We start from the raw sequence: 16,135 nt of genomic DNA on the forward strand, positions 1-16,135 counted from the left end.
ATGTTGGTGAGAGCCTGTACAGACCGTTAAACAACAGTAAAGATTGTTCAAATAGTCCTTTTAGCTCAAAGTTTTTCAAATTATGCATTCCATTCTCCTTCCTGTGCCAGCAAAATTTATTTACTTGCCTTTATTTTAGTGTTTACTTTGTTTGAAGTATTGAGCTTTCCATAACTGCAGTATTTGGAAGGAAGTGAACTTTTAGACGGTTTGCTCAAGTTCATGTGGATTTGACCAAATACGCGTAGGCGCTACAATTTTCTGATAAGTTTTGAGACTTCTTTTCTTCAAATGTCAGAAAGGTCCTTTTTGGATTCACTGAAAATTTGTTCTTGTGATAAATGGTATATTCATTGGCGATGGTTTAAGCGCGTAAGAAAGGTTCACCAGTCTTTCTTAAAGTCACTTTTAACTTAAGAACAGCTTTATGAAGCGCCCCCTAGGTCCACTTCATTGTTATATTTTTTAGATGTAATTTTTTATCATCCCAGCAGTTAAGTGTAAAACATCATTGTGAGGATTCTTATTTAATTGATTTAAAATCAATCTCAGATAATGATGCTTCATTGGGACATTATCTTCAAGAAATATAGTATAGTAGAGGTGTTGCAAACGAATTGAATAAGTCCTCGGACTATGGGGTCTGGGGTTCAAATCCCAACGCATCACTTGCGTCCTTTGTCGAAGCATTTATTTACATTTGCCACTCTCCACCTAGGTGTAGTATATGGCCACCTGGTAGGAAGAAATTCTCAAATGCTTCAGCAACTGATCAAGGTAATTGTGATAAAGCCAATTTAATAATAACATCATATTTAATAATTTCAAGCAGGGCCCGCTTTGAGAACAGTTTTCGGAACTGAAGTGGCTACCCTGGGTAAAATATGACAGTGTTATCATTTTTCTCATTCAAATGTCTTACATTTATTTTAATTCATTCAAACAGTTGCAGTGTGTAGACGGCATGCGAGTGAGGGATCTCTTGGCTGGTGCTATGTTAGAATACAAGCTTCCAGACTGTAGGGTTCGTCTAGTCTCAACGAGGGCGCTACTCAACGAGGATGCAGAAGCTTATTTACTCAGGAATAAAGACATTGAATTTGAGGAGAGGTTGCTGGAAATACCAGTAGAAGGTGAGTTCTTCAAAATGATAATGAAAATATTTTTTTAAATATTCTTTTTACCATATTAGAATCATAATATTTGTTTAAGATATTCATCATTCATCAAGCCATTCCGTCTCGAGTCCATCTTACATGGTTTTATGTAACAATTTTTTTTATCTTTCTGTATTCATTCATTGTCTAAGTAAAGTGACAAATTTATGTAAATGTAGCTTTGGGGTTTGCCACAAGTCATTAGTTGGTTATTGGTCATTATCGTCACCATCGTCATCATTATCATCATCGTTCTTATTGCTGTCATCGTCATCATCAACATCAATATCATTATCAATATCATCATCATCACCACTACCACCATCACAATATTCCTTACATGCCTTGAGCACTCTACTGAGTGGATTTAGGACTTTATAAGTCACATCATACTCTTTATTATTATTATCATCATATCACTTGCACAAGCTCCATCATCTCATAGACTTTTTTAATCTTTGTAAATAAACAGTGTTTGGTATCTCAATAGATATTGATCTCAAAGTGAATGATCTCATCTCAATAGCCTATTTGTCTGTACGATGAATAAAAAGCAAGGCTTTTGATATGTTTTTGTTTACCCTTTTTTCAATTATTTTGCGGACTGCATGATAAATGTATATCTTTCTTTTTCAGGTACCACCGACCGATGTCTAGCTCTTCTTCTCAACTTTGTCATATCACAGAGGGATTACTGTGATCTCCTACGCAGCTACTTCAATACCTATGAAGATCCACTAAGGTATTTACCTACCAATTTGATAATTTTGGTTTTATTGCAGGATTTACATAATAATTGTCCCGGGATATATCATGGCTTATCATTTTATTTGAAATGTTGTTAATACCATGAAGCTTTATATATAATAATGATAATATAGGGTTTGTATAGCACATGTATCCACCTTGCTAGGTGCTCAAGGTGCTCCTATATTACCCCGGCTAAGCTAGTCTACCGATTCTGGTGTTCACAGCTTTTTGAGGAATCACTTCCTGCCGGTACCCATTTACCTCATGCACCTGGGTCAAGTGCAGCACAGTGTGGATAAATTTCTTGCTGAAGGAAAACATGCCATGGCTAGGATTCGAACCCACGACCCTCTGTTTGAAAGGCGAGAGTTAGAACCACTAGACCACGATGCACCCACATAAAAAAGAAAGATATTTGTAGTGCTAATTTGCCGAAATATAGTTTTTAAAAATCAATTAAGTCCTGAAATGGGAAGAATAAAAATATAAACAAAATCTAATGAATTTTTATAAATTCATTGATACATTAAAATTTCCACAAATATTGAAGAAATATTATTATGAAGCCCAGGATATCATAAAAGTGTGGTTTGAAATTCTTATTTAAACTAGGGTTAACTTTATGTCAATAAGGCAGAGAATTGCATTTAAGATACTTTTGCTTGTTTACAAAGCACTGAATGGTCAAGCTCCGAATTGTCTGAATTAATATCATTCAGGTCACATTCATATGCACATAATTTACGAAGTACACAGGATAAGCTGCTTCTAAAGCTACCTCACTTGAGAACAAAAGTTACTCTTGGGGATCGTGCTTTCAGTTGTGCTGCTCCAAAGCTTTGGAACAAATTACCCCTGGAAATACGAAAAGCACCAAGTGTTACCATCTTCAAACATTTATTGAAGACCCATCTTTTTTCAGAAGTTTTTGGTTAATTTGTTTGAGCAGTAGCATTGTTGGGAGCTCTGTTACACTACAGCGCAGTAGAGTATATTTATATAGTGACTGCGCTATATAAATGGTCTAATTATCAGAATACCACTCCTTGTGTAATGTATTGCATTCAAATATGGATATAGTTTCTGTTTTTTTACTTTTAAAGTACTACATGTAATAAACCAAACACAAACATGCAACAACAAAAAAATGAAAAAAAGAAAAGAGAAATAACAAAATTGAAATATAGAAATAAAAATAAATAAAACAGACACTATTAAAAAATCAATAGCATGCAAATCATTGGAAGCCTTCTAATGTAGCTCTGCTTTAAAAGTAAGATTTTTTTACTTAAAAAAGAAATGGTTTTGAATTAGCTGGAACAGTTGGTATGATTTCTGTGGCAAGACCGGAAGACTATCAAGGGATCCAGTGAGAAATAATGAACTTTCTTGCATGGTTTAACACACTATTAAACAAAGTAATCCATGTCTTATACATCTATTTCAAGAGTTTGAATGCAATGCAAATTGCTTCTTATAGGATTATACATGTATGCTGAAATTAGAATTGGTAATGTGTAGAATCTAGGGTATTCATGGATACAATTCTTGCGTGAAAGTACAAGGATATTTCGCACTTATTCAAATCCGTAATATTTATTGCTGTGTAAAAGTATGCACACTCCGCAGTCCAATGTCAAATTCCATGTTCACACCAGAATTATCCTCCTTGGCCTGATGGAGACAGAGTTTCTTGAATGTTGAGATTGAGCCCATCTGGGCTGATGGAGCAACAGCCATTGTGCATGTGTAGAAAATAAAAACATTATCATGCCAACAACATGCCACTTCTTGATTGCAATGTGATAACTCTACACCATAATTGGAGCTGAGATAACATCTCAATTATGATAGGAACCTAATCTGATGATTTATAGATTGGATTGAAAGCGGCAATTCCAGAGTAAATTCTGTTCTATCTGTAAAATATGTGAATTTTTCAAGTTAATGAGCCAATGTGACAAGTTCATGATATACAAATTGTAGTTACAAGTTGCAAGATGAAGTTTGTCCCCGCTTTTGAACTGGTATGTAACTCTTTTATTGATACTACAATATTTTAGAAATTTTTCCTTTTTTTTGCAACTTAAAACAGAATTCTCTTTTAAAAGAATGAATGATATTGTACATTTAAGTTGCGGTTCAGTATGAGAACATAAATGTGGATGAAAAAAAAAACTCATGATCCAGTAATCATTTGATATAGTGTATTTTCCTTGTGGTTACAAAGCACTGCACACATATTTGCAATGAGATTTTTTCAAAATCATTCAAAACCCCGAACTATTTTTCATAATTGGACATTAAAATGAAACCATAAAAGTGGTCAATCAATATTTTAGTCCCTAAACCTATCATGTGGAATCTCAAATATAGGCTTTTGGTTCACATTATCTGGTTAATTAAAATTTTGAAGAGTTAGTATTTGGGAATTTAGCTCACTGGAGAAAGATTTATCCAAATGGTGTAATCCTGGGATATTATATTTTAAAAGCAAACGGCACTGTATCCAAAGCCCTGATGATTTAATTGCCAATTATTACAATGTACATGCTGGTCCACCAAGACAGGACTAGAAAATAGGAAGTTGACCCTGGTGTTGAAGACATTTTGATGAATTTGACAAAGCAGAAAATGACAGAAAAATATTGGTGAACATTAATTTTGGCCAAAAAATCCATTACAGAATCATGAAATATGATTTTCTAAAAGTTTTTGATATTTAACATAATTACCTGAGCAACTGTCCCATAGGGGCACAAATATATATATTTTCAAATGATTCATGATAACTGATAATAGTTTTTCTTATAGAAGCGGGTATGAAATTATGTGTACGATGGTATGTTAAATGCACAAGTACATGTATAATCATTTCCAATTTTCTGAAAGTGGCATTTTATGGACTTTATATTACATGACTGCATGTACACTGCTTGTGTGATGTCACAAAATTTAATCTGTATAGCCATAAGTCTGCTCATCTTTAACAGATTTTTGTCAAATTATCACCAATATGTTTTTCTTGTTTAAAAAAATTCTTTTACAAACACCAACCTTACGTCAGGGTGAACTTCTGTACTCGATGAAACCCCAAATCTAAGTACTTCAAATAATCTTATAACCGAAGCCAATTTTGCTTGAATGCATGGTATCTCTTCCTTTCAGTGTCAAGTACCGCTTGTTTCAATTCTCAGTTTAATGACTCATAAGACTTCTTTGTCCCCTATCTTTCCATGGAGACATTTTTCAGATATTATAAGTGACATTTACTCCTTGAAAACACAATTTTTGCCCAGAGTTACAAATTTATGAGCACAGGTCACAGCAAAGAGCGTAGCAAATTAAGTCTGCCTGAAACCAAAACTAAGCAGGATGACTAAAAAAGCTGAATTACGATATTAATGTGATGGAATTCGGCAACAATACAGGGGCAGTACTGTTCTTCCGTGATTTTGGTTTCTTTTCCTGGCCGACCAGCTCATTGCCCCCTATAGATAACTACTTATCCCCCATTCCATTCAAATGCAGAAATAGAAATGCTTTGTTATCGTCTTCTGGTTTAATCCTCATCTCTCCCCTTTTGACCCCTATCAGCTATAGAACATGGGCAGGATGATTCTGTTTTGCATTGTAGAGAAAAGGTGGTTTCAAACCGCCTCGATCACAAGAATCCCCGTTAAATTATGAGAACTTTTTTGGCTAAAAAATACCCATTAATTATTCCTGCATTCACACCGCCCAAAAACGTACCCTTCGGGATAAGTTCCCGAAGTTACGAGCATGCGCAGTATGGTCTGATAAGCAGGCAAGGCGCGAGATTCAAATTCACTAGCCCAGCAGCCACCCACGTCGCCGCGCCCAATGACACGCTGGGCTAACAGTTCCCGTAATTTGCTTTCACATCGCCAAAATACCTGCGACCTTGGAAAAATCCCCGCGAAAGTTCTCGTAATTTCGCCAAGTACCTACTATTTAGCGGGTATTTTCTTTCGGGGAAATTACGCGTAGTTTGCTTTCAGATTACCAAAATACCTGGTATTTTCTGATCGGGGTAAATTTCCCGATCAGAGAATACCTGGAACTGACAAACTTCGAGGCGGTCTGAAACCACCTAAAGTGTGCTGTGATTCTTATTGTATAAAATATGTACATGTACCAGGGTATTTTAACAAACATGTGCTTTCCTACCACAAGATCACAGAAATATCTAGAGTTTTCCGATTAGGAATTTCACAGGAATCAAGAAATATTTGGTATTTTCCAAATATGAAAGAAAATTACATGTATGATATTGACTCTAAAATTCCTGCAAGTGTAGAAGGTAGTCCTACTTTTTCAAATTGTGAGACCTTTCACATTAAGTTGTCAAAAATTACCAGGTTTTTGCTGTGTGATAGCAAATTTTAAGAACTTCAGATGTAAGACAGACAGGCGCGTAGCCAGGGGGGGCGGTGGGGGCGGTCGCCCCCCAAAAAAAACGTCCCCCCCCAAAAAAAAAGAAGGGAAAAAAGAGAGGAGAAAAGGAAAAGGGAAGGGAGGAAAGGGAAGAAAGGTAGCTTTGTGTTTTTTTTCTTTTTATTTATTTTTTTTCTCAAAAGAGAAACTCCTTCACTCTTCTTGCTCTAAATTCATATATGAATTTTGCTTCCGCGCTGCGCGCGGTTAAATGACAATATTGAAGTTCTCCATTGTTCCCCCACCCTTTCTCTAACCCTGTTTTTCCACCTCAGCTATGTGCTTCTTGCCAGTTAAAGTTAAAATTTTATACATTAGGGCATGAATTTGAGTAAGGTTAGGCCGAAGTAAATATATGAAGTTATCTTTTTTTTTCAATTGATCGCGCAACTTCTGGTCTGGTCGGCTCCGAGCGGGTAAAATCTATATCAGTTTCTGCCGTCACCTCCATAAAGTCAGCTTCTCCCGCTTTTCAGCTCATTACTATAAACAACCATAATTTGGGGGCAAACAGGTTCCTAATTTAAAAAGAGGAAGGTATGGAATTCGTGTCGTATTAAATAAAAAAGTACAATATTTTGTTTATCAAATTGTATTAAACTTCATGTCATTTCCCTGTATACATTAATCTCCTGTCATGTTTTGCGCCCTCAGTTTGAAATTTTGAATGACACTTAAGTTTCTTTATATTCAAAATGAAGCGCTTCAGGATAAGTAAAAAAATTAATCATCCTTTATTATATAGATAGATAATTTCAATAAATCACAGAAGTTTCAACTTTATGCGCACTATTTTCCTTGTAATGAAGTTCAATAATCTTAGAAAATCAATTGAATTAGAGACGATTGGGTATTAGAGATATCTACATTTGATGAAACGTCCGCCCTTTGAAATTTCAGAGTTTCATTGCTCTGCGCGGGGAGGAATATCTTCCTCTACCAATCTTCTCCTCTGTTTTGCGAGTTAAAAATATGCACTGATGCTAAATTGTTTGTAATCAAATCTGATCTTTCCAAAGAAAGTTTCAATATATCTTTGAGAATACCCTTTTCTCGGGACCCTTTTTATGGCAAGAAAAATCGATAAAACACTTAAGCTTCCGCGCTTCGCGCGGAGTTATTATCATTTTAATTTCCTCCATTGTATACCTCTTTTGTGCGTTCACAATCACTTTTGAAAACAAGGTTCAAAATCGCAATATAGTCATCCGAATGGGAGGTACTAAAGACAAGAGAAACGGCTCCTTTTCATTTTAATTTATGAAACACGAAAAGCTTCACGCTTTGCGCGGGAGGGGGAAACTCCCCCTCCCTGCACCCACCCCCTAGATAGCGCGCTTTCCGCGCTTTGTAAGTGTTGGCACGCTTCGTGTGCATTTACCGCCCCTTCCAAAATGAAAACCTGGCTACGCGGTTGAAGACAGAAACAAAAGAATGTGCTGCCCTTGTGTTGGAATTCAAGAGTCTTAGTGCTGGCTCATTACTACATGTATAGGAACATTTATGGTTCAGGTGGTGGTGAACATACAAAAGAATTAGAGACCCAAATAGGTTTTCATAATTTACAGATTTTCTTAGGAGTGAGCAAGTATAAAAGCACCCATTAAGAGTTAAAAATGTATTTCTGAACCAGTAGAATTCATCTCATCTTGCAACACAAACTCTTCTTGTTCTCTTTCTTCCCCCCCCCCCCCTTCTCTTTCTTCACCTGTTTATGTGTATATCAATCCATAGATATTTATACCATTGCTCGTATGTATGTCCCTTTTACTGTGTCTCTTGTTTTCTATTCTTATGTTTACCATTCTTATGTTTACCAGTGACTACCTGACTCTTGAGGGTTTTATCTCATTTTCTTTGTTTTCAAACTGTATGCATTAATTATGTTGTTTTGGTATTAACGTTTCCTTCCTTTTTAAGTTTGAAGCTTCACCTTTTTGGTCAAATAATGCTAGACATATGGTTGCCATTCATTATTTTTCCTATATGTTTTTTTTTCTTTGCAGTCAACTACCTTCATTATCATCATACCATAAACGATTGTTGTTCTCAAATCTCAGGCCAATTCTACGCTATAGTACCAGACTATTAGCACAGGTGAGTTTAAGTGAAATTCCATTTATTACAGTTAGAGGTTTTCACTGCTAGATAAGTTTCCATTCTTATATGTCAGTAAATTAGTATGAGAGCTTTGTAAAAAAATTATCATAATTGTAAGCATAGAACTACCAACAATAGCAAACATGACATCAAGTTAAAATATAAAATGTGAGAAGGTAAATAGGTATAGAGGTAGATGTAGAAGTAGAAGTAAAAGTAAAAAGAAAAAAAATCTGGAAAATACAGGACAATCATGGTGCTATCAGTTATAAAATACGATTTGGGGGAGTATTAATGAATGCCATCAGAAGCATAATAATCCATCTTTAATTTTGTGTCAATATTTTCCTGTGAAAAAAAAGAAAGCAAGTTTTTCTTCATGATAAATATATTCATATGATCTTATTAAGACCCCTGGAAATGTCATGTGAAGTATCACACCCATTTGTACATGGATTTCTTACAAATACAGTGACAGTCAGACAGAATATAGCAACAAAAGTCTTCGGCTTTGCTGTATTTTGCCTGATAAAACACCTCCCTACAGACTAATCAATGGGCTCTGTGAAGTAAAGTGCAATACTGCCATCTTGTGGTCACTGTACCAACAACTTTCAATTTTCCAATGCATTGGCCAAATATTTGTCCAATGCATATGAAGTTTCTTTCATCAACAGCGCCACCTATTGGCAGTAACCTGTACATGTAGCTGATCTGCAGTTTGTCTTCTGTGTTCTTTGAGAGAATGTTTTGTTGCGCTCAATGATAATTCCCTTTTGTTTGAATGGATTATTTTACTAGGAACGCTGTATATAATTTGAAAATTTGGTATCAGTCATTTGATATTCACGAGTGAAATCAGAGATTACACTATCTTTCAATGATTCACCTGGAATCCACATTAAAGAGATGAAAAACAAGGAATATTATATTTAAAAAAAAGAGAATGCATTGTCCTTTTGCTTCAGAATTCCAGCCCAGTTCCTCAGAAGTTTTATAGCGTACTCTGTTCCTCATCCTCTCATATATCCTTTATTTTGAAGATAATATTTTTAATGTTTTATTTTCTCCAGGTTTAGTACATGTATCTCCTTATCCCTATGTAGCCCGATATCTGCATTATACTTGTTATCAGGGTAGCAATACATGAAGAAATTCTGTCAGCCATGTAAGAATTTTAGTATCTTATAACAACAGCTTATGAAAATCATTTGTTTCCAGAAATGCTGCCCGGGGGCCCGTAACACAAAGCTTATCAATGCTTGTAGAGCATTTTTGTCCGATTGATTGCGTTGACTGCAATGTACAATTAATCGTGAAAATCAAGTGTAGGATTAATTGCTAACCTTTTTGATACGGGACCCAGGTGGGTGTTTCATAAAGCTGTTCATAAGATGTGAACGACTTTACGCATGACTGGTGACCCTTTCTTGTGCTAGATGATACATCCCTATGTCATTAATTTAGGACATAACATGTTCCAGTTGCTCATAACACAAAGGTTTGCAATCAATCGCTAAATACCAATGACCAATCAAGATCATCGTTGCATGCGCACTCTGTTTGAAATACTGACCGGGATCCAATGAGTGCAGTTCTTTCATATTTGCAATTCATCTCAAACCTTTGTGTTCCGGACCCCTGTCTCATTCTATATCTACCCTCTCATCCATCCACTCATCCATGTAACTTGATCATGTTGTTTGGCATGACTCCAAGTGATGAGAACGAGATGAAATGATGACAGATAATGTAATGATAGGTCTCTAGAGATGTATGCCATTATTTATCATATTGTCTGACATCAAGTCAAACTTGAATTCTAGGGGGTAGGCCCATTAACACTGCAACAAGTTCAAGTTTTGATCGTTATGAACAGCAGGGTAAACTGATCTTTGTAATATATGAAAATGACAACAATTGATTTTTAAGGTTGCTCTTAATACTTACATAATGTCTTTCACGGCTTCACAGATTCATGATCTATGCCCCTCCTTCACGGGGGGGGGGGGGCATATGAGACAGGATAAAAACTTGAGAATTCCTCATGTGTGAATGTTTTTCATCTTGCCAAGAAGGTATCTCGTTGAATACCATACATCTGTTGTTGTGATGAACTTGGTACCAATTTTGAAATGCTGATTATGGTTTTCATTGTTTTGAAATGTCTGGTAGATATCTATGATTTTCTCTGTGGATACATTTAGCATAGGGAAAAGTTAAGTCCATCTAAAAACACGTTGGAACCTACAGCTAAGTTGTTTAATTTCTCAGTTCAGACAGAACTTGGTAATAATCTGACACCCATTGCATGTTCCTGATGTTTCTAAAACATCAAGAGGAATGAAATAGATTCATTAAAAATAAGCTAGAAGTATTAAAGCAAATAATCAAGTAATTATTTTGTAAGATGTTGTCTTGAGATTGTGGGAAGCAGATGATGTTGATAGTTGTCAGTCATTGACACAGAAGATATATGAAAAGCCTCAACACTGCTCGCTTTCCTTGCTGACTGTTTTCGCAACTTCATCCTGGTCGGACGGGGGATCTCATACTAGAGTAGGCTGACTGGTTGTCACAAGATAACTGTGTCTAGATGTGCACCAATGTAGATCTGGCCATTCTATCTCCATGATCTGGCCGAGGCCCATCAGAGATTCATGAGAATTAGTGAGCCTTCTTAGTTCTTACTACTCTCGTAACTTCTTTGCTTTCTGCTCGAGCTGCAGATACTACATCCACACTGCATTTGCAAATATGGCCTAGTGTGGAGGAGAAGGGGGGGAGGCAGGAGGAAGGAGTTGAATCTTAATGAAATATAGTTCAGTTGAACTGAATTCTTCAAGAATAGGTTCCTAATACTGAAACATTTTTTGCATTTTTGATAAAATGAAAGTAAAAGGACTTTTCTCTGACTGATCTGTTTTAAGCAGTTAGTGATGAAAACTAAAATATGGATGCATTTGCCAAAGGCCAGTACAAAAGAAAAGACAGAAAAAGAGAGAAGTTACACAAGATAAAAGACCAGAGATAAGTGGGTTTAACTCTGCTTTACTTCTCTTTACAAAATGAGGAAATGTATCAGAGAAGAGCCAATTAGTTGAGATTTGTTGAACCCATGCCAATTGATTCTTCGTATTCTCTTGTTGCTTCTCAAGGCAGCATTACTGGCATATTTCTCTTTGCTTACAATAATCCTAATCTGAGTATTTAAAGCCTAAAGTAAACTGGTACTAACTTATTGAATATCATTGTCATACCCTTTGTCGCAATCAAATAAAAGGTGAAAAGCAGCTCTTGGTTCCACATTATTGATTTTACGTCATGTTTAAGGGTTGAAAGTCGCCACATCTTTGACAATTACTGAAAGGATTTCTGTTTTGATGCATGGTGATCGATGCAATCCTTTGTATCTCCGAATACAAATTACAAAAACTTCTTTTATCTTACAATAACAATTAAATGGGTATTTAGTCTTAAGTGCAAATCAATGAAAAAGTGCAGATACTTGAAAGTCATGACCCGCATGTGTGTGATCGTCACGTCATTTTATTTCTCATCTCCAGTAACCCAAAAGTTTACACGTAGGCCTGTCCTAGTTAGGTGGTATTCGGTTGCATGGTCTTAAATCTCGAGTACCCTATAGACTTCTTAATTTGTCCTGTTTACTTTCTCAATTTTCTGATGCAATTCTGTTATAACGTTTTTTGTATGGTAAATTTTGATAATGGTGTTGAATGTATGATGGTGATGATGATGATGGTGATGATGGTGATGATGCTGATGATGAGGATGATTATGATGATGAAGTTGATGATGATGAATATGATGGTGGTGGTGTTAAAGATGATGATGGTGATGATGATATTTGTGATGGTGGTGGTAGTGGTGGTGATGATGATGATGATGATAATTGTGGTGGTGGTGGTGATGATGATGTTGATGATGAAGATGGTGATGAATGATGTTGCTGTTTTTACTGATACATTATTTACCCAGGGTAGTAGCCTCACAATTGCTCCATCTGCTACAAAGCATCTACCATAGTGTCGTCAAGTGAAGGAGGCAGATTGGGTTGTGGACCCGTCATTTCCCATTCATGAGTCTGATGTTGTTAAAGGGGAATCCAGCCTTGGTCATAAAATGTAGTGTTGGAAAGGAGAAAAATAGACAGAATGGTGAAAGTTTGAAAGAAATCGGACCAGCAATAAGAAAGTTATGGCTGCTTTAAAATCGAAATCCCTATGATTATGTAGATTTCAAATTGGCAACTGGGTAAGTAAATTATGACAAGAGGCAAGGACAACTTTCCCATAGGCCATGTACTTAATTATCAGGGATTTGTGGTTTTCTCCTAACTGCCCATTCCCCTGGGGCAGTAATCTAAATATAACCCTGGTAGTATATTGTTATATGTCCTCATGAAAGAAAAATAAAATTTGAAGTAAAACATTTGAAAAAATGACATATTAGCCATTTTATGTATTGGAGTACATGGAAGAGTAGTCCTTGCCTTACATCACCGTGACATCACATATGTGGCCAATTTGCAGTCTCCATGGATCTAGGGATTACCAATATTCACAACTTTAAAAAAAATCATAACTTTCTTATTATTTGTCAGATAGTGTTCAAACTTTCACCTATCAACTTGTCTGATTTTTCTTATTCCCCTAAGAACAAGTTTTTATTTGGGTTGGATTCCCCTCGCGAGGGGGTTAACACAGAGCATACACATCTGAGACACTGATGATTTTGTGACCATTATTGGTTCACACGATGGTTTATTGCCATACTTTCCATTTTGTTGATGCTGTTCTTATCAATGCAAACTATTTGCTTGTACATGTATTTTCAATTAATGATTATCTGTCATATATCATCTCAGCACTTCAGACATGCTCTCAGACTAGCTTATCAATGCCTTCACTGCAGGGGAAAGCCTCTTGTGGGAGACATTCTGTGCTCCCATCTTCTCAAAGATATTCCAATCTTTCAAGTCATTATAAAGAGGACAGGCTATTGTTTTTTAAGAAGTGAAAGTTTATGCTAACTTGAAGTTGGATATTGATTTAATTTTTGGCTTCTGAAAGCTGAAGAAAGTGCTCAAGAGATTAAGTGGCCTTTCTCGCCATACAGGCCAAGGCAGATATTGTGGATGGTTTGCTTGGACACTGGTCACATGCTGGTCCATGTGGGAAAGACCCAGGCAAGCAAGGGGGTCCAAGGTACCCTCCAGACTGGTTCAAGACTTAAAACCATTGATACCTGCTCACACAGCAAAGAATTGCTGTGTGAGCAATGGCATCTTACGCTCCACCTATTTTGTAGTGGTCTTTCCTATTCAGTTAAGAGAGTTAAGAGAGATACAAATGACCTACACTGATGCAATGACCATTATGTCCACATTTCAGCAGTGATCATCCATTCCTTATTATAAGCAGTATCTCCATTCACTTTTTACATCCTTTGTTGCGTCAGTTTTTTTTATTGATTTGCAGTTTATTTTGAGACGCAACCTTTTATCTCAAAAGCAGATCATCCAGCACCAAGACAGATTATTTTGCCATTACACAGTTCAGCCCTACATTCAATTTTCAAGCATGTTTGAAGAGAAGTTGACAATTTTTCAAACTTATTGCAAAATGTCTTTGCTTATTGGATACTAACACCATTCATCCCCCTTGCTCGGATACAACAAAACAAATTGTTCGATGGATATAGGCCTAGGCCTGTAGCCTTTTAAAGCACCTGACAAGTAGGCATATCATTCTATACTGTGCTACATATAAAACAATGTTTATGTAGCTAATGCATAAGTTGTAGGCCTATATGTCACATATGTTGAAAAAAAAATACTTGATAGTTTGTCAATAAAAAGACAATAAAATCATGCCCAGATTTGACTATGCTGACAAAGGTATACAGTCTCCATGAGAAGTGAATTATTCAATTGAAATATTTATTTGCTCGTTAGGGAATCATATCCAAGGTAGTCTAGATCTTCGTATTCCCAGGCACCGGGCTGTAGGGTCAAAATCAATCAATGGTTCTATCTCTGAAGTTCTGGTTCTTGTGCACATCACCTGATGTGACAGAATGCCACTTGTTGGGTCTAAATCACGGCACAGTGGTGCTGTAGGTATACTAAGGATACAGCCTTCCCAAGAGAAGTCTTTCAAAGGATAATTTCCTAGAAATCAAGTGCAAATTTTCTTACCTTTTTTGCCTGGTAGGCTATGCACTAGTTAAACACATGATTCGGCCTTTCTCTCATACCCCTTTCATAAACCCAATTATGCGGCTAATAGCAGCATAATTTGGTCGTAAAATTGGAGGAGGACCAGAGTTATCCGCATTATTTTGATGCTGCTATTATCCGCATAATAGCAGCATCGGGACAAGATTTTGAGTTTATGAACGCATTTCCAAATAATGCGGATAATTGCCATGGTGCGGTCACAAGGTCACCCTTTTCCAACACAACCGCATCGGATGGGGCGTGTCCAGTTGTCATGACGATTATCCGCCTTTTTCAGGACGGGCGCCCGTAAAAATAATGCGACTTATTTTCGGAGTTTGTGAACACAATTTTTATTGAATTATCCGCATTACTCTTAGGCGGCTAATTGGAGGATAGGTTTATGAAAAGGGTATCATTCTGTCAGATCAGGATATTTTTCTTCTTTTCATCCCTTTAAATTAAAACAAAATGATAACAATCATGTTGCATGCTCTCATATTTCATAGTCCTTGATCAGGTATTTACACTGAACATAATATCAGCAGACAAGAAGGTAGCAGGTGTATTGAGGTCTACCATAGAATATTAAAAAGTCATTAATTGTTGGAATTGCTTTTCAATCTCATGAATCTTATTTTATCATACTGTACATTCATCATTACAAATACATGGGACTAGGCCCAGAAAAAAATCCTTCAGGAGGAAAGTAGTTTGTTTATTTCTAAGGCTTTTTAGACCTTGAAGCTCTCCTATGTTTGTAAATATTGTGACAGAGAGGACTGTTAATGTTTATACCTTTTGCATCAGTCATTGCATGGACCTTACCACAAATGGTCCTTTTAACCAATACAAGGATAAGTATACTTCTAGGATGATAATCTTGAATATGTAGCAGACTTGGAAAGAATATTCCTTCCCTCATTGGATAAATTTGCTTGGTTTCTGTATAAGATGTGTTTCCTGTTATTGACTATGTGGCAATTCGTAATTATGATAATATAGGGCTAATCCCATGTAGGTTTTTGAATTATAAATTTGCTCACCTTTGGAAATCAATCCAATCCAAATTCAATTTACTCTTGATAGGGCCAAGTCAAAATGTTTAAAAGCATTAACGACCTATTTTGATGACCATTATAGATCTTTGGCCTTTATTGAAAAAAAAACTCCAAAAAAAGTAGCAGAAATTTCACATTTTACATCTTTGTATTTATTAAATTCCCATCTATTTTCCACAGTTAGCATTATAATGAAGTGATGCAATCATTTGATCAGTTCAATGGGAGTTTTAAAGGCACTTTGAAACTTATAGAACGAACCACCCCCAAGAGATGCCCCTTGATGGGTAAATCAGCAAGCTCCATTGAATGTTTGATCTCGACATTATATAGGCCTACCACTAATTCCCTGATGTAGAAAATATTAG

General features: G+C 36.2%; 1 protein-coding gene across 1 annotated transcript in view; it reads left to right on the plus strand.

Moving 5' to 3' along the window:
• The window catches only part of LOC121413520, an 83,484-nt gene that overhangs the window by 28,672 nt on the left and 38,677 nt on the right, over positions 1-16,135 (plus strand). Inside the window, exons 2-4 of the mRNA XM_041606353.1 lie at positions 947-1,133; positions 1,794-1,899; positions 8,372-8,462. Of these exons, the coding sequence (XP_041462287.1) occupies positions 947-1,133; positions 1,794-1,899; positions 8,372-8,462 (384 nt within the window). The remainder of the gene's footprint in view (positions 1-946; positions 1,134-1,793; positions 1,900-8,371; positions 8,463-16,135) is intronic.

This window comes from Lytechinus variegatus, chromosome 4, assembly GCF_018143015.1.
Source record: "Lytechinus variegatus isolate NC3 chromosome 4, Lvar_3.0, whole genome shotgun sequence".
In the NCBI taxonomy this organism is placed as follows: Eukaryota; Metazoa; Echinodermata; class Echinoidea; order Temnopleuroida; family Toxopneustidae; genus Lytechinus; species Lytechinus variegatus.